The 24,096-nt window shown below is 38.8% G+C and overlaps 1 protein-coding gene across 1 annotated transcript in view; it reads left to right on the top strand.

Annotated features, from left to right (window-relative positions):
• The window catches only part of MYO5C (myosin VC), a 139,273-nt gene that overhangs the window by 33,288 nt on the left and 81,889 nt on the right, over positions 1-24,096 (top strand). The window contains 8 exon segments of the mRNA XM_020984537.2: positions 1,221-1,365; positions 4,382-4,413; positions 4,416-4,537; positions 6,710-6,853; positions 7,667-7,748; positions 8,972-9,079; positions 17,617-17,723; positions 20,193-20,458. Of these exon segments, the coding sequence (XP_020840196.1) occupies positions 1,221-1,365; positions 4,382-4,413; positions 4,416-4,537; positions 6,710-6,853; positions 7,667-7,748; positions 8,972-9,079; positions 17,617-17,723; positions 20,193-20,458 (1,006 nt within the window).

Raw genomic sequence — 24,096 nt, forward strand, 5'->3', positions numbered from 1 at the left:
CATGAGTTCATATAAGTCTTCCTTTGCTTTTATGAATTTTTTATATTCAGCATTTCTTAAAGTACAGTAATATTCCATGATATCTACATGCCACAATTTATTTAGCCATTCCCCCAAATGACAGGCATCTAATTTATTTTCAGGTTTTTGCTACCACAAAAAGTATTGCTTTGAATATTTTGCAGTATATGGGACCTTTCTGTCTTTGCCCTCCTTGGGGTATGCCTTGCTAGACTCTCTGGACCAAGTGGAATGGACGTCTTAGTCACTTTTTTAAAAAGTGTAATTCTAAAGTGCTTTCCCGAATGGGTAGACCAATTCACAGGTCACTGAAAGTGTATTAGTGTCCCAGTCTTCCCACAGCTTGTCCAACATTAACTATTTCCATCTATTGTCGTCTTTGTGACAAGCTGAAATTCTGAGTGGCCCTGGATAATTAAGGGAAGTACTGTTTCATATCTAGAAGGACAAAATAAAATGGTGCCCTTTATAAGGTTAGGGGATGCACCTTAGCAGTTTATGGAGAAATGACTACAGCTACCTTTGAATATTAAGCCATCAGTAGGCTAAATAAGGATAAACACAGGGGTTAATAAAACTTTATTTGGTGTTTAGGCATTGTATTTCTGGATTCATTAGTGTTTCTAACAACATCTGCCTACAAATGTTCCTTTCTCTGGAGTCACAATTGATTGTTGCATTGGTCAGATTTCTTACATCTTTCAAAATTGTTCATTTTATTTCAAAATTACAGCTAGGTTCTTTGTGTTTAGCAAACACTAGACTACTAGGTTAGTTCACTTTGGTATATTGTGTACCTAATCTGTTCCACTCGTCTATCTCTCTTTCTAAACCAGTAACAAATGTTTTGGAGATTATGGCTTTGTAGGACAGTTTGGTGAATGAGCCTATGTTTGCCTCCAAACTATCTCTAGTATTGGTCTGAGTTCCTGGTGTATAGCCCACAGTGCTTCAAAGATCTGGCATGTTAAAGATGTTGGCATCGTGCCTTGTATGTTATCTTTCTCATTAGATTGTGAACTGCTTGAGGGCAAGACTTATTTTGTGTCCCTAGTGCTTAGCATAACGCCTGGCTTGCTCAATACTTGTTGATTTGACCTAGCATGATATATCTATGCCCCTATAATCCCTTATCACTGTATTCCCCTCATTTTAACATTGTTCTGAGACTCATATACATCTTGAATTTCTTTCTTTAGGCATTATTTTGGTTGCCATGAACCCTTACAAAGAGTTGCCCATCTATGGAAATGCTATCATCCATGCTTATAGTGGGCAGAACATGGGAGATATGGATCCACATATATTTGCTGTAGCAGAAGAAGCATATAAACAAATGGCCAGGTATCTTCTCTCTAAACTTTGCATTTCCTGTAATTTGTCCTGACTCTCGCTATTCTTCCCACACTACTCACAGTTTCTGGAGAGAAATTTTGTATTGTCTGTCTAAAGAGCAAGCCTGGCAAATTTTTAGAATGCCTAGCCACATGGTGGCATTTTTAGGGCATGCTAGTTTTGAACATACTATCAGAATGCCCACGTCCAACCATACAGTTATGATCTGCTTTGGAACAAGCTGTTTGTTGGTATTCTGGATCACTTAGCCAGGTTTCCTAAGTGGATTCCTATGGAGTTGGTTTTTTTTTTATTCCTTTTCTCATTTCCCTTCCTATTTCCTTGTGCCCCACAATTTTCTTTCTCCTCCCTTTCTCAACATTTTGCTCTCATGTATAATGACTATCATACCTTAAATTTATTAAAATATTAATCATTAATCAAAAAACCCAGCACAAATAAAAATTTTCTATTTCACTAATATTGAATATGCTTTTTTGTCATTTTTAAAAAATCAGAGTATTTCATTTATCTGGCAGGTTCTGCCATTGTGTACCTGGGTACAGGCCAGTGGAGTGTGCAATGGCAAAAAGTCAAAGACTTATCTGGGAGGGGAGAGTGACCACAAACCTGAAGGGTTTTGAGGGCATTCTTATCAATCAGTTAACAGGTATGCTTACTAGGTGCTAAGCACCATGTTGGCACATAGTATTGCCTTATTGATTTTTTAAATTTAATTTAATTTCTTTCTTTATTTTTAGTTTTCAACATTCACTTCCATAAGATTTTGAGTTCCAAATTTTTCCCCATCTTTCCCCTCCCCCCACTCCAAGGTGGCATGCATACCTTATTAATTTTTAAGGTCATAACTTGAAGGTCACCTTAGCTAAGAGGACATCTAGGTTTGTAGTATAATGGAGCATTGGAGTGAGAAGGGATCTTAGAGACTGTGTAGTCCAAGGATTCTTAGCCTTTTTTGTGTCATGGACTCCTTTGCAGTCTGGTAAAGCCCGTGGATATCTTCTTGGAAGAAGGCTTTTAAATGCATGCAATTAAATTTGTAGGATTGCAAAACAAGCTAAATTATATTGAAATACGTTCATCAAAAAAATTTTTTTCAAGTTAATGGACCCCAGATTAAGAACCCCTAATGTAGTTTGACGTGCTTATTTTGCAGACAGTAAACCGAGACCCAAAGAGTTGAAGTAACAACCAAAGTCACACAACTGGTTAGCTGAGCCTCTTTTAGGTCTCTCAGTGTTTAATTAGTCTAGTCCTCTTCTCACTACACCACATTGTCTCTGTTACCAGCCCAGGTGTAGAGAACACCCTGAGATTCCTAACCAAACAAGAGTCTCTCTAGTTATTCACAAACATTCCTGTCTCAGAAACCTTTGGAAAGCCCTGGCCCCCCAAATCCTCCCCCAAGAAAAGTATCTCAAAGACTAAGATTTGTTCATGTCAAGAAAGGTAAATGAGTACCTTGATAAAAGCTGGCTGATACAGACCAAGCTTCCTGGCTTTTCTAATGTAGTTTCCTTTTGTAAGTGGCTTAGTTTTTTCTTCTAGAAAATTTGAGGAGGCAGTTTTGTTCCACATGAATGTACGTATTTCATTAATTTAAAAACCACCAAACAGAAAACCATAGTTATACACTGAGTCTAATCAGAGTATTATATGGTGACTTTCCATTGGCAAGGTGTTTAAGAGGAATCTTGTTTCCTCATAGCTACCAGGGTCTAGAAATAGAACAACATTGGATTTGGATAAAGGATACTTGTGTTTTTTCTCATATTTTAAAACATTTCTTTTTAATTTAGAAACATTGGACATCTATGTCTTCCACACAGAAATGAACAGTAAAGCATAATAATCCTATGTCACATTGCCAGTGGATACAGGACTGGGATTTGCCAACAAACATACCAGAATATAATAATGATAACGATGATAATAATAATATCGTTACTGTTCAGTCGTGTCTGACTTTTCGTGACCCCATTTGGGGTTTTCTTGGCAGAGACACTGGAGTGGTTTATCATTTCCTTCTCCAGCTCATTTTACAGATGAGGAAATTGAAGCAAACAGGATTAAGTGACTTGCCCACACAGCTAGTAAGTGTCTGAGACTGGATTTGAACTCAGGTCTTCTAGGTGGCATAGTGGATAGAGCACCTGGCCTGAAGTTAGGAAGAAGACTCATCTAGCTGTGTGGCCCTGGACAGGTCATTTAACCCTGTTTGCCTCAGTTTCCTCATCTGTAAAATGAGGTAGAGAAGGACATGGCAAACCACTCCAATATCTCTTCCCAAGAAAACCCCAGATGGGGTCACTGAAACGACTGAACAAAAAAAAATTTTTTTAATGTTTTGTTGATACTGTTTATCCATCCATCCTTCCTTCCTTCCTTCCTTCCTTCCTTCCTTCCTTCCTTCCTTCCTTCCCTTCCTTCCTTCCTTCCTTCCTTCTTTCCTTCCTTCATTGTTATCACTACCCTCCAACTCCCTTCCTGCCCCACACTAAATAGAAGCCCTTCCTTGTAACAAATCATTCTAGTCAATAAAAACAGATTCACACATTGGCTGTGCCATCAGCTGAAATGGAGAAGTTCACAAAAAGGGAGCATTTGGGGGTAAATGTCATTTTTGGACATGTTGAGTCTAAGATGTCTATGACAGAACTAATTCAAAATCTCTAATAGGCAGTTGGAGATGCTAGATAAGGTCGAAAGTGAGGTTCAGGTTGGATAAATAAATCTGAGAATCATCTGCATAGAAAAAAACAGTTTAATCCATGGGAGCTGATAAGATCACCAAGTGAAATAGTATATAGAGAGGAGAGTGGTCCTCAAGACACCCAAGGACAGTATTACTAAGGCTTCAATGCAGGCTTCTAATGGCCTGAAAAATTTGATTCCCTTTCCAAAGCAGTTTGTTAATATGCCAGGAATGTTGTTGTTACCCAGCAACTATGTCTGAAAGCAGGTTGTGCTAAAATAATACTGTTCTTTCATCATTTTACTCTAGAAACAACAAGAATCAGTCAATAATTGTGAGTGGAGATCAGGGGCTGGAAAGACAGTGTCAGCCCGATATGCTATGAGATACTTTGCTACAGTCAGCAAATCAAGCAGTAATGCCCATGTGGAAGATAAAGTTCTGGCCTCTAATCCCATAACTGAGGTAAGCAATTATGGGTACCAGGAAAAAATTGGTTCATTATGGATGAGGTTGATAACAATCCTAGTCTCATCCCAGCCTGGACAATCAGTGGGTTATGAGACAATACTGTGCCCCGTCCAGCCGTACAGTGACAGTCATCACCAACCCCATTCCCACTTCCCCATTGCCTCAGTGACTTCAATGTCCAAGCCTTGCCTTCCTCAAATTCTGGAGATCTTAAGAATCCGGGAACATGAAAAGTAGATACAGATCCTCCTCTTGAAAATAAAAACATACAGGGCCTCTCTCTTATTGTCATGACAATGGTATTAACTTAGAAGCTGAAGAATATCTTTGGAAATTGGGAAGATCCTTCCTTCTACTTTGATTTACCCAACTTAGATGATTAAATTCAGGCTGTAATGTAGAAAATGGAATAATTCTGTTCGTTCTCTGACTACAGAAAGAATGAAAAAGACCAGAAAGCCAACATCAATACTTTACAAATGAATAATGTCAGGGATTTGATTCTTAACTAGAGCTGAAGTTGGGAATATCATCAATGAAATTTGAACACAATAAATTAAATAAGTTTGTGTTGCAGTTCTGTATGAACCCAAACTCTTACACTCTCAAATCTAAAGAAGCTAGGTGGGTGTAGTGGATAGAGCACTGGGTCTGGAGTCAGGAATACCTGAGTTCGAATTCGACCTTAGATACTAGGTAACCATGAGCAAGACCCTAAATCTCTGCCTTGCCTCAGTTTCTCTGTCTGTGAAATGAGGGTTATAATAGCACCTACTTCTCAGAGTTATTGTGAGGATTAAATGAGATAATAATTGTAAAGCACTTAGCACAATGCCTGACCATGGCAAGTGCTATATAAATGTTCGCTACCATTGTTATTATTTTTTTTAAAGTCAGAAAAATGGGTGCATGTACAGTTTCATCTATAGGCTGAATAGGAAGATGGCTAGCTGATGTCATTTGAAGAGCTTGTGGCAAATTTCCCTATCCTCTTCTGTACACATACGTACCACGATGTTGGAAAATTTCACCATTAGTAAAAGCTTTTCACCTTTGAAAAATCCCTGATTAAGATGCAAGTATCAATAAGGGTTGGAAGGGGGATGGCCAGGTCCTCAAGCTTTTAAAGCAACCACCATAGATGTGACTGTGATATAACCAAAATAAAGGAAAAGAATATTGGGTTAGTTTTGGGGGACAGCAAGGTAGAGAAGATCGAACCCTGGGCACTTGGAGGGCGAAGACCTGGATTCGAATCCAGCTTCTGGCACTTACTATTTGTGTAATTCCATATCATCCCCTATGAGTTTCTTCACCCAGCCTCCTCATCTATAATTTGAGGATGTTAATCACATTTACTACCACCCAGGATGATTATGAGGACCAAATGAGTGTGTTTTGCAAACTGTGCTTTATACTCTGTAAAATGTTATCTAGATCAAAGTTGTGTGAACAAGGCTAAGTAACAATTGTACTCAATAATAAGTTTAAGTTAATAAAACAGATATCCCAAGGTAGTATACAATGAATTTTCCCAATTATTGTTACAGACAGTAAGTCTTACAGGAGTTCAGAAGAGGGAAAGTGCTTCCAGTTGGGTAGTCAGTAAGACCTTCTCAGAAAAGGTGAGATTTGGATAGGATTAGGGTAAGGGAAGGTACGGGATGTTCTGGATTGGGAGTGCATAGGCAGAAAAACCTGGGGCATTTGGGCAATGATGTGGGTTAGCCTGTTGGCTACTGTGTAGGATTTATGTAAGGGAATAGATGGGTATAATAGAGGTTTGAGTGGTAAGTTGGGGTCAGGTTCCAAAAGGCTATGAATGCCAGTCTAAGGAGCTCAAATTTATTCAGGAGTCAAGGGAAAGTGCTCATCACCCTTAGCTTTTGCAATCAGAATTCCTTTTGTTTGGTAAGCCTAGTCCATTGGTGGGGAAGTGTGGCCCTTTGACTGAATCTAACCTTCATAGAACAAATCCCCTTAATAAAAGTATTTATTCTGTAAAACTTGGACTCGGTCAAAAGGCTGCACCCAAGGACCTAGAAGGCTACGGGTTCCCCACCCTAGGCCTAGTCCCTTTGTCTAGGGTCTGTGTTTTTACAAAGAACCACACTAATGATCTTGATCCAAAAACATTTTTTTTAATCTCAAAACTGTCTTTTGTAGGCTGTTGGAAATGCCAAGACCACCCGAAATGATAACAGCAGTCGGTTTGGAAAATATACTGAAATCAGCTTTGATAAAAGGAATCAAATTATAGGAGCCAACATGAGAACTTATCTTTTGGAGAAATCCAGAGTTGTCTTTCAAGTAAGGAAAAGAACTTCCATTAACCCTCATTCTTTTCAATTGTTCTTATTTACTTAATGATTAGGGGGAGACTTGCATCATTCACTGGCAGGCAGAATACAGCTTGGCAATGTTTTATCTGTAGTAACAGAACTTTTTTATTGTCCACATGGGATAGTTGGAAAATGGGTGAAATTTCAATGGATACAGACCCTTAAAAAGCTTCATCATTTATGTATTCCTGTATTATTTTAAGATTAGATTTTTATTGTGTTAGGGGGAAAAAAAACCTGATTGAAGTAGGCATGATCACCAGAATGGTTTTTGTTACAAAACTGAGGTTAGGAATGAGATTTTCATGTGACTCTGGGGATGAGGTAATTTTTTTCAAATATATACACAAGTTTTTTAGCCAACATAAATGGAGAAAATATTTGGGTTTGGGAAGGTGATAAATCAATCAAGTCTCAACAAGTGTAGGTCATGTTATCCCCATTTCACACAATCCTGTCCTTTAAAAATAACACATCTTTCTCCTTTAGAAGTCCTTTATCTCAGACTGTCCAGTTGTTATGTCGCTGTCTTTGTTGGAGAAAGGACTCATTTTTAAGGGGGTACTGCTGGGAAACTGACTTAACACAGACAAATAGTTCATAACTTAATTGCTCTTAGAAAAGGCTCTCGGGAAACACAGATAAATATGAATGTTTGACCATGATCCTAGAGTGCCAAAATCCACTTTAAGGACCCTCTAGTTAAGAATAAAATGCCTGACATTCTTCACTTGTAAAATATTGATCTGGTTTTCTGGGTTTTTTTCCTTTCTTTCTGCAGTCAGAAAATGAACGCAATTACCACATTTTTTATCAGCTTTGTGCCTCAGCGTTGCAGCCTGAATTTAAACGCCTTAAATTGGGTATGTCATAGTAGGTGGAAGTATCTCTACAATTTGAGGGGTATTCTCTAAATTTTAAGTCAGTTTTCTTGGTATGACAGTAACACAAGGGTTCCCCAAACTTTTTTTTAAAGAAGAGGCTCTATCTTTCATTTTTTGGATTTCCTAAGATCACCAGAATTTGAGAGGTGATGGGTATAGTTGACATTGAAGTCTCTGGGGCATTGGGGTTGGTGATTGCTATCAGGGTAGAGAAGGAGGGGCCATGACAGTGTCTGCAAGCCTATTGATTGGCCCTGTTAGGATTCAAGATTGGTCAACTGTGAGCCCAGAAGTAAGGCCTTATTTATGAGATGTCCTATAGAAGTAGGACATTCCATATAACTAAAGTTTATCCCTTTAACCATTAAAACTTTTTTTTAACAAAGCTTTTTTTGAATTCAGTCTTTCTAAAATGTGTTACGTGGTTCCCTGCCTTCTTAAATTTTCCTTGATGACTCAGGGTTACTATTCTGATCGTTGATTATATCATACTATGATATAACTCAAGGGACTTGAGATATGTAGGAATGATGGCCACTATACAAAATGGCCTGTTATGCTTTTACAATTCTTTCTTCCACCCTATCACCTGGCTTCTACCACCCTCCAATCCTCCCACCACACCACACTCCCATGCTTCTTAAATACTGTCTGTTTTAATTTAGGAAGAACTGAAAGTTGCTGGAGGTCTAAAAACCCAAAGCTTATTATATCATCAGTAACATCTTACACACAATTCAATTCAACAAACATTTATTAAGTACCTGCTGTGTGCCAGACACTGTGCTGAGGCTAAAAAGACAAAACAAAAAGCAATCTCTGCCTTTAAGGAGTTGACATTTTACTGGTTTTTGTATGTGTATAAATATGTCTGATATTTAAATAGGTATGTGATTAGATTTTAGTCTGCCTCTGTGATGCATCAGAGTAGCTCTTGTAACAAAAATTATCTTCCCTCTAAAAGGCCTTTTTGGCCTACCTCTAGATTCTGAGATCTGTGTCCAAAAGCTGCTATTTCCAGGATGATAGCTAATTATGCATTCATGACTGGGCAATAATTTTCAGGACCTCAGAGAGTTAATGAGGCTGAAATTGACCTTCTAGCATAGTGCCAAGCATACATAATGCAGGCAAAAATATCGGCTGAATGATTGAACCAACCTAAGTTCAAGAATGTATTAAGTGTTGCCTTCCTCTTTTAGTGAGTGCAGAAGAATTTAATTATACAAGAATGGGAGGGAATATCATCATTGAAGGAGTGAATGACAGAGCAGCCATGGTAGAGACTCAGAAGACATTTGCATTGCTAGGTGAGTGAAGAGATTCTACACACCTGGTTATTTTCTCAGAGTAAAGGAATTCAGGAATTTCATGTCTTTTGACCAAATACTAACAAATATTCATTTGGTGATTAACAGTTCCTAAATTATTCTGGAGGAATCCTATTACAGTTGATCCAAAGTAGGGATCAATTCCTATTTTCCATTTCTTCCTTCTTTTAATTTCGTTGTCACAATAAGGGGGTATGGTGGAATGATGCCTGGGCCTATTCTCAGGCCTTAAATCAAATGGTGATTCCCCAGCTGTAGGTAGTTCATAGCACTCAATTTCAGAGGACTTTCAGGGATAACCACCAAGCTCTCTCTGACTCCCATAGAGCTGGCTGCCTCTCTGCCTTTAACTTCTCCCATTTTATGGTTGGCAACATTCATTTTGTTAATCTAGGGATTTGGTGTGGATTTTTCCAATCAGATTATGGCTCATATCCTACCCATGCTTCTCTTAATGTCCCTTTCCTACTACAAATGATAGTCATTCACTCGTGCATAACTATATTCAGGTCCTTAATCATACTAACTAGAAGTGAAGAGAAAAAAATACATCAATGTAGCTATTGCAAGCATCTTCTTTCATATTCACTATCCCCCTGAGATTAAAGCCCAACTCTCTTTCATCAAGCAAGCCAAAACCCAGGAGTTTTAGTTCCTCCACTCAGCCAGTCCTACAAAGTGCTAGCAAGGTCTACCTACTGGGTTTTCCCAGTCATAATGCAATCTTTTGAAGCACAACTAGTGGAGACAACTTTAGAATTTGAGGGGTTTTGTTGGTTTTTCCATTCTCAAGTTATCTCAACGACTCAAGTTTGGTCCTCACCAGCTGTTTCAACTGAGCACTGATTCCTTCATACACAATCCCCAGATCTTCTTCTGTACTTATTGTGTATTTAATTACTTCTTTACCTTCATTTATGCCAGAAATGGTGTAGAGAGGGCATTTCAACAAATATAATGGGCTAAATCTCTCAGTTGTCTCCAAGTTGCTGGAGAGGGATAGAACACTGGTTTCCCTAGGCCACTATTTCCCCGTGTGTGTGTGTGTTGTGTGTGTGTGTGGTGTGTCTGTGTCTGTGTGTGTCTGTATCTGTCTGTCACACACACACACACACACACACACACACACACATATACATTGAGTTCAAGCCCTCTTTAAAAATCACCCTTCACTTGGCTTTTTCTGCATCTGTCTCAGCCTGAAAGTTTTGTAAGAATGACTTAAGAGGCTCACTCTTTGCCAGGTGGGTCACACAATTTAAACATTTTAAAGTGCCTACTATGTGCAAAGGTATTTGCTAGGTACTAAGGATACAAAGATAGACTTTGCTGTCAATAATCTTGCAATATTATGTAGTGGGGAAGGACAAATATATAGATACTTATGGTACAAGGGAGAAGTGACATAAAGGCAATGAAAAGGTCCAAGCAACCCACTCAGAACTTGGAGGAGGAAGAAATAATTTTCACTGAGGAGGAATATGTGGGTAGATCAAATCAGAGACCATGGAAGAGGTAGAGTTTAAGTTGGGTCTTGAGGAAGTCAGTGACTTCATTTTATAGATATGAAGACCAAAATCCATTCCAAACATAGATAAGCAGGAGAAGGAAAAGGGACACAACAGTCTCAGGTTAGGATCTGAAAGATGTAAGATGGGAATGGACAAGTAGAAATCAAATTGTGGAGAACCTTCCATGTCAGAGTCAAGAGTTATATTTTGTTCAGTAGGCAATGGTGAACCACTGGATGTTTTAGAGCAGACGAGTCACATGATCATAATGGATCATCATGATTATTTGGGCCAGCTGTATGGAGGATGGCTTGGGAGAAGAAACAGGCTGGAGGTAGGAAGCAGAGGTAGGAATCAGTTATAGTAGACTTGGTAAGAATTCAATTCAGTTGAACAAATATTTCATAGATGTGATTGCCTGGCCACTGTCAATAATATTTGAAAGGTTGAGGAAATTGGAAGAGATCTTTCAGGAGTGGAGACAGGCATATGTTTATATACACATACACACATATGTACATATATAACATATATATTAAAGGGAGAGAATAAACAGAATATATGTCATATAGATCAGTGAGATTGGCTTGGATTTCTGGCAAAGTTCTAGAACAGATCAATAAAGAGATGATTAGTGATCTAGAAAAAAGAAACAATGATTACAATGAATATGGTTTCCTCTAAACACGTAATGCCAGACTAACCTTATTTCCTTTTTTCATAGGAGTATTAAACTAATAGATAAGATCAGTTCTGTATGTATAACTTAACCAGATTTTAACAAAGTAATTGATAAAGTAACACATCATTCTTATGGAAAAGGCAGAAAAAGATTTCCATTGCCATAATAATTGTGTATATTTTCTTTGTGGTTTTGCTGATTGAACTCTGCATCAGTTCAAATAAATCTTCACGTTTCTCTGAATTCCTTCCATCTGTTGTTTCTTACTGAACAATAATAGTCCATTGCATTGGTGTACCACAGTTTGATCAGTCATTCTCTAGTCAGTGGCCACCCACTTTATTTCCAATTCATTGCCACCATGAAAAAAATCCTACTTAATGACTTCTTTATCATAAAAAAAATTAAAGGGTATAATGACTTCATCCTGATCATCTTTATCCTTTGGGTTTCAATGTGATAAGTTACAGTTATTCCTGACATCCTGGGATTCCAGGAAACAACACTTTCCTGACAAGCCTCTTAGCACAATCCTCAAGCATCTGCCATGGAGACTTCTCATCGACTCACTTCCTAGCAATAAAGGATCTCAAGGTCTTGTTCTTCAGCTCTACACCTTATTCGTGTGTACCAACTTTTGTACGTTGGACATGTTACTGAAAAGATGCATGCAAATCATATTTCTATAAATATAATAATGTGTTAAAAATCCCTAGGGTGGAGCTTGCTTTTTGTAAAAAAAGAAATCCTATAGTCAATCACTCAGCATTTATTAACAGCTACTATGTGCTTGGCAATGCACGAAGTGCTGGAGATACAAAGAAAGGTAAACGATAATCCCTGCCCTGGAGGAGATGCAGTCTAAGGGAACAGACAACATGCAAACAGCTATGAACAAACAAGACCCGTCCAAGACAAGTAAAGGGGTCCTCCCAATTTTTCCACTAGACCTTATTTTTATGTGGTAGCATTCATTCCTCCAGTACTTTCCTGCCCTCTAAGCCTCCAACTACATCAAAACAGCTTTTGGAAGAATAAGCTATCATTCTTCATGCTTTGACTGAAATTCACTCACGCCAGTGTATTACCTCTGCTGGGTATTTACATTTGAAAGACTTCTATCTTTAATTCTCTAAGGAAATATTGTCTCCTACTAAATACATTTTAAGCAATAGAGACTTCTTGCTTCTCCCCTCCCCTCAAAAAACCCTACTCCTCATGAACCTGCTTGAGATTCAAAGCAATACAAAGGAAAAAGCAAAATAGTCCTTGCCTTCAAGGAATTTACATTCTGATGGGGGAAGGAGAGACAAAACGTAACACAAATGCATAGATGTATACAAGACAACTACAAAACAATAAGTACTTTTTGGTGTGATCACTTAATTTCTTAGTTTTCCAGGCAATCCTTGAAGACCATATGGTGCCGAACCATTCAAAGTTTGGTCTATACCAGAATTTCTAGAACTCAGGACCCCTCTTCATTCTTAAAAATTATCGAGGTCTCATTCTCAGGAGCTCCTGTTTATATGGGCATATCTATCCATATTTGGTGTACTAGAAATTACAAGTGATAAATTTTTGAAATATTAAAGATAACAAACCTATTTCATGTTACTATGAATAGTATTTTAAATTAAAGACCATTTTCCAAAACAAAAATAATTAGTGAGAAGAGTAGCATTATTTTACATATTTTTGCAAATCTCTTTAATATCTGTTATGCTTAATAAAAGATAACAGGATTTTTCATATTTGCTTCTGTATTCAATCTGTTGTGAAATATTGTTTTGGTTGAAGTATTTGAAGAAAATCTGGCCTCATACAGATATGTAGTTGGGAGAAAGAGGAGTATATTAATAAGGTAAATGTCTTAATATAGTTTTGACCTCACAGACCACCCGAAAGGGTCTTGGGAACTGCGGGGGACGTGTGAACCACATGTTGAGAACTGTTGGTGTATACCAATTTAATCGCAAGAACAGATTTTTTAAAAAATATGTATTATTTCATGATGATTGCTTTGTTCATTCACTGCTGCAACTTGATAGTAAATGGGTTTGCCTGTTGACATGATTGATGTCATCTGTCTCCAGGCTTATTTCTACATACTGGTTAAAATCTTCCTTTTCTTTAGCTTTCTATCTCTGCTCCAGGGATGTTTCCTTTCATTGATATTGTAATCAACCTGGAGAAAGCAGAGTGAGCAGGACTCTGATAAAAATCTACTGCTCTTTGTAGGCCTCTTGTCTAGCTGGCTTCACGTTTCTTTTTATCCCTTCATTGATAATTGTCACTGATAACACCCCTTATTCTTGAGGAAGAAGACCCTGGAATTTAGGGTTTAAGTTACTGTATTATAATATGATGCCTTGGTTGTTAGGGTAGATTGGTTTCGGGTCAAATCAACACTGCTTTTGACAAGCTCTCTTTTTTGAGCTAATGACATCTGACTAACTGAGGATCTGAGATCTTTCCTTTACGCTACAGAAGCATTATTTTGAATTTGTTCATCTTGGGGTTTTTTGTTTTGCTTTGTTTTTGCAAACAAAACTGCCCGTTTAACTGCATATCATAAGCAGGCATTCTATCTATGCTCCATTTTGTCTGGGCTTATTTGTAACAATCCTGGGAGGTGGGTTGGAATTGTATAGCTGAGGAAATTGAGAAGCACAAAAGACTTACTTGGCCATGAGTCAGACTGCACGGTAGTGGTAGAGCAGGAAAAAAGGTTCCCAGCCTTGAATTTCCAGCTTATTGTCCATCTCTTGAGTCACACTGAATGCCATTCATTATGTTAACTAATTTGGGGTTTATTTTGGTCACCAATGCCAATTGTTCTCCTGAAGAATTGGTACTCGACTAAAACGGGACAATGGAAGAGGACAAGTACTTAGTAGCAGTGACTCTGTGCCAGGCACCATGCTAAGTGCTTTACAACTCTAGGAAGTCAGTGTATAAAACCATCCCCATTTTATGACTGAGGAAACTGAGCTCGTAACAACCCTGGGAAGTAAGGCTATTAAATTATCTGAATTTTACAGCTGAGGAAACTGAGGCAGACAGAGATTGAGTGACTTGCCCAGGATCACATAGCTAGTAAGTGTCTGAAACCAGATTTGAACTGATTCCAGGCCCAGCACTCTGTCCACTGCATCACTCAGCTGCCTCTAGAACAATAATTGACTGGACTTAATTAGAAATAAATTCATGCTTTCAATAAATGCCCTATCTCATCAGGCTGGTATCCCCTCCAGTGTTACAAATCATAACCCACATATGTCTTGATATCCTATGTGACTGTTGTCTATGTCTTCTCATAAGTCCTCTAGAGAATCTGCCCAGTCTTTTGGAGACCTTCTTCTGGTACTTCTGTCATTTCATGAATGCACTCAGCACAGCAAATTGACTCGCTGCTGTTGCTATATGATTAGTCCCCTTCTTTTTCTAATCATGTGTTTCCTATATGACATCCCTTATCCCACTTCTTGGGTGTGAGGCGTTGGTAATATGCCACTGCCCACTTACACCAACTATTCATTTTGCCATTTCCATTTGGGGCACCCTGTAAGTGACTCAGAAGAGATTGTCCCAACAATTCACATTGAAAAAAAGCCAGGATTAAAAAATGCCTGTCAATGACATACAGTTGGATGGGCAACCTATTGAGTTAATCTATCAGTGCAGCTCTAAAGATGGACAGTGAGATAGGCTCAGGTTCAAATAGGTGGAAAGAGAAAACAGGCAGAATCTCATTTGGTAAACTACAGTACTTTGAGAGATGCTGAATTGCCTTCTCACACATATATAAAAATCTCTTTTTGACATTAATATTCACTTGGTGGACTTGGTGATACTATGTTACTGTAAAGTATGGAATGCTATACTCTTCAAAGATATATGAACACATATACTTTTAACATGTATATACTTTTAAAGTCTTAGTTCAGTTTTAAGCCTTAATAACTTAATTTTTATAAATAGATTTCTTTCAATATATTGTGCTATACTATATTAAAGCATGTCACTTATATGTACATATGTGAACAAAGCAGTATTGAAGTCGCTCAAAAGAAACGTGAGATGCACCAGTCTAGAGAACCCATTCCAGGTTCACATGGACTATTTGTGGTAGAACATTCTGAGTTCAGATTGGTCTGATCAGATGCGCCATAACTGACTCTAACATAGGGGTGTCATTTTGGTCCTCTTCAAGAACAAAGCACAATAACAACAATAACAACAACGCGTACATACATAATATGTATATACTTAGTGTTTTTTTAATAAACAGTGTTAAATTCAGGAAAAATGTATTCTTTAATGTAGAAAAAGCCTTTTTAATCCTTTGAAATCACCAAGGCACTTAGGTCAAGGATTAAAAGAGCAGCCTTTTATCTGGCTTTTTTTTTTTTTGCATAGATGAAGGCACGATTGAACATACATCTACCAAGTGGTTTACAGCACCTTCTCTAAAGCTCTGCTCTAAGCCCTCCCCATGGTACAGAGCTGATCCTGACCTCTTGAATGATGTGCGAGTGGTGTGTGAGCTCTGAAAGATCCTAACAAATCTTGTCACTACATTTATGGGCTCTGTGGCCATGGACGAGTTCTATTCTGACCTATGTGTTAGGCGATTCTGTAAGACTGTAAGCTGCAGATTGGGGATGAGTTTTCATATGGGAAATCACCACACCAGCAAAGTCGTAAGTCTAGACCAAATTTAAAGATACGAATTTCCAAAGCGCAAACTAAGGGAAGCTAGGTGGCACACAGTAGATAGGGCTCCAGGCCTGGAGTCAAGAAGACCCTAGTTCAAATCCAGCCTGAAACATTTACTAGTTATGTGACTCTGGGCAAGTCACTTAACCCTGTTTGTCTCAGTTCCTCATCTGTAAAATGAGCTGGAGAAGGAAATGGCAAACCACTCTGGTATCTCTGCCCAGAAAACCCAAATGGGGTCACGAAGAGTTGGACATGACTGAAATCACTGAACGACAAAAAGTACAAACTTATGGATAGGGACCCAGTGACCATCTGAATGAATTCTCATCATCTGAGGACCAGCCTAGCTCAGTTTGGAAAAGCTCATCACCAGAGGGTTAGCCGCAGGGTAAGGTGTGTGTGTCTCTGTGTGTGTATGCATGTGTGTATGTGTGTATGTGTGTGTGTGTGTACACATATATTTGGCCACAGAAATTCATGAAACTGTCTCTTAAGGCCTGGAGGGAGTGTGATATGTCAGTGGAGCAAGGACACCTGAGAAATCATGGCTCCTTGAGGCATTTAAATTCTATAGTAAGAACTCCAAGCCATCAGCATCCATTTTGCTGGGGCATGTGAGCTCTCGCATGGTTCTTCGGGGCTCTCTCCCCCCATTTTTAGCTTCTTCTTGGGGGAGATCATTGTCCATTTCAGCATGGTTCAGTAGTCTTAGATGTTTGTTAGAAGTGCTATATGATGTCTTTAATGGCAGTTTTCTTTTTCTTTAATTCTCACTTGGGAGGGGGAGGGAAAGAAGGTAGATTTTTGCTGATTTTAAAAAAATATTTTTTTAAAATGTTCATCTATAACCTGTATCAAATTGCTTGCTGTCTCAGGGAGCAGGACAGGGAAGGAAGGGAGAGGATTTGGAACTCAAAATTTTAACAAATGCATCTTAAAAATTGTTTTTATATGTGATTAGGAAAAAATTTAAAATAGTTTTTTTTTTCTTAACGTACTATGTGACATACGCTCTTTGTTGGAGTACACTTCTATGGATGCCCCCTGGAAAATATAGATAACAATCTAGATGAGCCTAGCTGTTTCTGTGCTATCATAATCTGTACTGCTTAGGCAAGGACTGACTCTTCCGCCCCTGGGAATGTCTGACCTCTCTGTGAAGCCACTAATCCTGCCCTGATGATTATCCAGTGGGCTGAGAAGAAGAGCTTGACATGGTAACTTATTTTCAATTGTCCCGCTTTACTTCTGTGTCACACGTTACCTGGCACAGAAAAATGGGTTAGTTTTCATTCTTCTTCAACTATGTAATGTGTCGTACTTCCTCACAATTGATTTGGCTTATGGAAACCTAAGTAGAGAAACAGTGACTGAACTACGTTTGCTTCCTGGACCCAAATTACTTTTTTGAGAGTTCCATTTGGATCAATAATACTCCCTTGCTCTGATGTTGTTGGAGTGTCCTAAAAAAGTTAATTCTTTCCTCCCCCTTCCTCCCCCCAAACCCAACCATTTGGGTTTTCCTTACTCCTAGGCAATGACTTAAGTGCTAAAGAGAAGAGAACGCAGTATTGCTGATTTTTGATTTTTTTTTTCAGGTCTAAAGGAGGATTTTCAAATGGATGTGTTTAGGATCCTGGCTGCCATCCTTCATCTTGGCAATGTGCAGATCACAGCTGTGAGCAATGAGAGGTCCTCAATCAGTGTAAGAAATTTGTTTGTTAAGGAGTTGCATATTGGCCTTTCTTCTTCTGCTGTGTATATGCTAAACGCCATTAGTAAATACCTTTTATGTTGGCCCCATGCAGATAGTCAGTGCTTCTTTGAAGAAATCAGAAGTTGAACCTGTTTAAGAGAGTAGTTAAACAGGAATTAGATGGTGGAAAAGATAGAGAACCCTATTTGCTAATATAGGCAGTTTGGTGGTGCATGAAGTGCATGCAAGCACTGGGCTTGAAATCCGGATGATTCATCTTCATGAGTTCAAGTCTGCTTTCAGATACTTCCTAGCTGTGTGACCCCAGGCAAATCACTTAAACCTATTAGCCTCAGTTCCTCATCTATAAAATGAGCTGCAGAAGGAAATGGCAAATCACTCTAGTATCTTTACTAAGAAAAACCCAAATGGGGTCATGGAGAGTTGGACACAACTGAAATGATTCAAGAACAAAATTTGCTAATATTCTTAGTCAACTACTTGGCTAGATTGGTGGTAGTAACAACAAAAGGAAAAGTTATAAACACCAATGCCACCTCGCCCTATATACCCCAACAAATGTCAGCAAGAATCAATTACTTGTACAATAAGTGCCCATCAACTGTTCACATTTAGATAGCATCAGAGGCTTTTTTCTTCATCCAAACAAATGAATGAATGAATGTCTCATACAGAGGTAATAATGTCTCTGCAAGTATAATGCCTGGAAAGCGTGTCGAAGGCAGGAACTGTTTTCTTTTGTCTTTGTACCCCTAGCACCTGGCACAATTCCTTGCTCACGGTGAGTGCTTACATGTTTGTTGAGCTAAATTAAACTGAACTGAAGGTGGTTCCATTTATCTTTGTAGGTCTTTCAGTGCCAAAGCACAGGGCAGGTAGGTGGTGTACCAGATAGGGTGCTGGGCCTCAAGTCAGGAAGACAAGTTCAAATCCAGCCTCAGAGCCTAACTGTGTGACACTGGGCAAGTCACTTAACCTCTGTCTGCCTCAAATTCTTCATTAGTAAGATGGGGATAACAATAACAACCTACACTTCCCCCCTCACGGTTGTTCAGAAGATAAAATGCGATAGTTGTAAAATGATTTGCGGATCTTAAGGCACTATATAAATGCCAGCTATTGGTGATGAAGATGAACTTACTACCCTGAGGCAAGAGTTAACAATGATTTGTTGAGTTTTTCCTTTTAGCACACCTACATTTGCCTCTTTGTAACTTCTATCCACTACTTCTAGTTCTCTCTTCTGGGGTCAAATAAAGTCTAATCCCTCATCTCATCTATACAACAGCCTTTCAGATATTTAGAAAAACTAATTATGGCCCTGGCTAAGTTTTCTTTTTCTTCATACAAAACTTCCTTAAGTTCCTTCAGCTCATCTTTATATAACATGATCTCAAGACTCTTCACCATTCTGGGTGAGAGAATTTTTCTCTTGCTCAGGCTCATGTAACTAATAAGTGTCCAAGGCTTGATTTGAGCTCAGGTCTTCCTGATTCCAGGTCCAGTGCTCCATCCATTGTTTGATCTAGCCACCTCTAGAGGTCTTCAAGCAATGGCTGGATGACTGTTGGTTGGAAATGTGATGTAGAGATTTCTTGTTCAGCTATGAATTGAGGCTAAAAGGCCTCTGAGGTCCCATGACTAAATGCCCTTAGAAGGCCCTTTCAGCTAGAAGATTCTATGATTCTGCAATTTGTATCAGTAATATTTGTTGACAGAATGGCCACTCCAGTGTTAGATTGGTGAGTCTCCATCGAGGAGTGAGCAAACATTTCATGCTGGCCATCAAGGAAGGCAGAAGGCTGAGAGGTCTGGTGTAAGGGGAACACTACAGCAGAAAAAGACTGAGCCTACAGTTGGGAATTATCTATTAGCTAGAGTGGACAAGGGTAGCAATATTCTCAAGAGCTTTAGGGAGACTATATGCTAAAAAATATTTCTCTGTCTTTACCCACCTGGCTCTAAACAAAACAGTTCATTTGCTAGAGATGTAAGGACTCGGAATGTCATCCTCCAAGGTTACTTAATCATTTCCATATATCCTTATGTTTTTGGCCTCCACAATAGTGTATGAAGTCCTCTGAGAGTAGCATTTCAACTTCCCATTCTTCCTTCTCATGCCAGAACCTCCCTCATGACATCATGACATCCTCAAGTCCTTCTTTTTTCCCCTTGACCTTTTATTGCCAGGCCTGCCCCTTTGTTCCTTGGCTGAGTAGCAGATAAATAATTAAGGGAAGAAGGAAATCAGAGAAGAGGAAGTATCATGATAGGGAAAGAAGACAGGGTTGGAATGTGGAGTCAGGTATGTGTTGACCTTTAAGGGCTCTTCTAACTGCAATTCACTGTGTGTTGGGAGAGCAATGAGACAGGTGGTCATGTCAAGGAAATATTTTCATTTTCATGTTCACTTTTATTTTCAGGCTGGCTTGTATGATTCTATTTTTCCTTTTACAGGAAGATGACAGACATCTGAACATATTTTGTGACCTCCTAGATGTGGACAGTAGCAGTGTTGCTCAGTGGCTATGTAACCGCAAAATCATCACCACCTCAGAGACTGTGATAAAACCCATGACCAGACTTCAGTCTCTCAATGCCAGGGATGCCCTGGCCAAAAAGATCTATTCGCACCTGTTTGACTTCATTGTGGAAAGAATTAACAGAGCATTGCAGTTTTCGGGCAAAAAACATAGTTTCATTGGGGTTTTGGACATTTATGGGTAAGATTATTCCCAGTGATCCAAATCTTCCTGTCTTAAGTATCTGGGTGGCTATTTATTCTGGAGAACTTCCCTTCTTTGTTTTCTCTTCATTAATATGAAGATTTCAGGAACATGGAATTAGTGCCAAAAGTTTATCTAGTCTAGTAGTTCTCAAACTGTTTGATCTCAAGACTCCTTTACCCTCTTAAAAAAGTATTGAGGATTCCCAAAGAGCTTTTATTTATGTGGGTTATGTCTTTTGATGTCTACCATATTAGAAGTTAAAACATGTTGGTATTATTGTGCAAATAATTTTGACCTTGTAGACCCCATTGAAAGGTCTCAGACACCATCGGGGGTCCTTGCGCTATACTTTGAGAACCTCTGATCTAGTCCAAATTCATTTCATGGATGAGGTAACTGAGTGGCACAGTGGTTTATTTGCCCACAGTTACATCGTAAGGGGCAGAGTTGCTAGCCCAGGTCTTCTGACTCCAAACACAGTGTTCTTTCCACTGTATCATGCTGCTTGTTTATACGTGTATGTTTGTACAATGTAGTTTGCTATGGAAGAAGAAACTTTCTCATGCCCGGATCCTGCTCGGTTGTTTAATGAAAAGTATTCTTCATTGTTGGCTTTCTCTAGGACAGACAGTTGGACTGCTGCCAAGGCAGGCAATTAAATCTTCCAGAGACTGGAGATCATGTGTTTGGGTTGTGATTTCCCCCCCTCTCTCCCTCAACACAGCTTTGCAAATCACATGTCTGCTTTTTGGCCAGAGTATGTTAGCCTATTTGTGGACAAGATCAAAAACAAGGCAGAAAGAGTGCAGGAGCCTGTTTCTTCTAGTATGTCATTATACTTGAACTTTTGAAAATCTAGTCTATTAGTTTTGTTTTTCTTTTTTCTTTTCCCCCAATGGGAATTGAGTGGGAGAGAGGGGAGATTAGAAATGGTGTAGCAGAAACAAAAAAGAAAGAAAGAAAGGAAGGAGGGTCTTTGAGACAATTGTTTTTTTCCTAATGGAGAGAAAAGAAGAAAGACCAGAAAGAAGGCCAAACATGGAAGATAGCTTTAAAAGCTACACATTGATCTTGTTATATACTTAAAAAGAGAAGCAATGTGTATATATGGTGGAGACCTACAGATTCAGGTACAATCTTCTTTTTCTGTTCTCTGTATTTGCAGAATCACATTCTATTAAGTCAGAACAAAAATAAATTTTTTAAAAATCTAGCCACAGCTGCCCATCCCCTTCCCAAAGCAAATTCTGGTTTTTTTAAATGGATGATGGCACAGACTAGATTCCATCAAGGTTATTTAAAATTATTACACATGAATTTCTGCCTCATGAGCAAAGAGTGAACAGTCAGAAATGCACAAAAAGATATCCCTTGTCTTTTTCTACTTTATATGCAAATAGAATGAATTGGCTCTCAACCAGTCATGTGTTTTCCTCAAAGCAGATCTATTGGATGGGGAAGAGATGAGAAGGGAGCCAGCCACAGGTAGTGTTGTTGTGGAGATTCTATTGATCACACATTTAGTCCTGTATTCTTTCTCCAGCTTTTCCCATATATTTGTTTGGATGTGAATTAATTCAAGATAACACTTTAAGGTAGATTTCTAAGTTTTGTATAAATGTTGATTCAGATTTAAAATAAAGAACTCTAGATGTTGGTTCAACATAAACAGCCCTATGACTTAAATTACGTAGGCAACAAACATTTATTGAGTGCCTACCACGTGCCAGGCACTGTGCTGGGTGCTGAGGTTATGAAAACAAAAGCAGAACTGATGGTGTTCCCAAGCACTACATTCTATCAGCAAGAGTAGTAATGTTTACACAAGGGATAGAGAATGTATAGGGACTGAACCTGAGATTTCTTTGGTGTAGTCAACTGCTAGGTAAAGAAAATCCATCAGGAATCTTAGTGACTGGAAAGATTTCCTCAATAGAAATATAAATGTATCTAAGAGTAATTTTTTTAAAATAAGAGCAAAATCACCCTGTATTTTAGTATATAAATTTGGCTAAATGAGAATACCGGGACAAATTTCCATGATGCTAACTATATATAAATTATCTTCATATTTTAGTTTTACCATTAACCTCATGTAACACTACTATGTACCTGACTATACATGCTCTTCAAAATGTGGGAGAAATGAACTCAGCCTTTAAGGCAAGGGAGCCTCAAAAAAAGCCATTATCTAGTTGTAACTATGGGAAAGTCATCCTCCTCTCTGGGCTTCAGTATTTACATCTGAAAATGGAAGGGTTAGACTAACTGACCACTATGGTCTCTTCTAATCATGAAGTTCTAAGAATAAATATTAGGATCAGTTGAGGTAGAAACTGAAGACCATCATTCGTAAGATCTTTGAAAGAGGAATAATGGACATGGAAACTTAATTGTATTAGATAATATGTGTGTTTGTAATATAATTGTTTTATATGCGTTGTGATCTTTGACAATACAAGGTATTCCAAATGTATTAGGGCATTTTAGACCATTGAGGCTTGAAACTGCCTTAAGACTTTTGGTGCAGGGGCAGCTAGGTGGTACAGTGGTTAGAGCACTGGCCCTGGACTCAGAAGGACCTGAGTTCAAATTCGGTCGCAGACACGTGACACTCCCTAGCCGTGTGACTCGGGGCAAGTCATTTAATCCCAATTGTCTCACCAAAAATAAATAAATAAATGAATGAATGAAATTTTTTAAAAAAGACTTTTGGGACACCCTGTATAGATAGGCTTTAAATTAACTATGATCTCACACTGAGGTCTCTTATGTGGGAGTAAAGGAGTTGAGAACTGCTTCCTGATATTGAGCCCTCTGCCCACCTAGAGAACTCCAGAAAGTCTTGTCAAATGACTCACTGGTATTCTCTGAGTACCAGTAGATCTGAGGAGTATGAATAGATCTTGATGGATATTCTTCTAGATTCTAGCCATACAATACTGTCCTGGGTCCTGTTGTTGGGGGACAGCTAAGTGGCACCATGGATAGAGCACTGGGCCTGGAGTCAGGAAGACCTGAGTTCAGATCCATCCTCAGACATTTACCAGCTTTATGACCCTGGGCAAGTCACTTAACCCAGTTTCCCTCAGTTTCCTCATCTGTAAAATGAGCTAGAGAAGGAAATGGCAAACCACTGCGGTATCTTTGCCAAGAAAACCTCAAAAGGGGGCATGAAGAGTCAGACACAACTGAAATGACTCAACAGTAACAACCACCCTAAATAGTTGGGGTTAAAACCAGCTATGATCTCACACTGAGGCCCCCTATGTGGAGGCAAAGGGGTTGAGAAATGCTTCCTGACGTTGAGCCCCCTGCTCACCTAGAGAACTCTGGACAGAGCTGCCAAATGGCTCACTGGGATTCTCTGGATATCAGTGGATCTGAGGAGCATGAATAGATCTGGATGGATAGTCTTCTAAATTCTAACCATAAGGCAGTGTTCTGGGTCCCAGTACCTATCACAAAATAGACATTTAATAAATACTTATTACCTTGGATATGCCTTGGCTTCTCAGCTGGTTCTAGAACCTCTCAGTCCCCAAAGTGTATCTGGATGTGAGTGTGGTTGTGAACCGCAGAAGCTCTAGTGGCTTTTATTTTTCTAGTCCAAAGTCTGGATGATTCTTGAC

The sequence above is a fragment of the Phascolarctos cinereus genome, unplaced genomic scaffold (genome assembly GCF_003287225.1).
Source record: "Phascolarctos cinereus isolate Bilbo 61053 unplaced genomic scaffold, phaCin_HiC Scaffold_3;HRSCAF=262, whole genome shotgun sequence".
Classification (NCBI taxonomy): Eukaryota; Metazoa; Chordata; class Mammalia; order Diprotodontia; family Phascolarctidae; genus Phascolarctos; species Phascolarctos cinereus.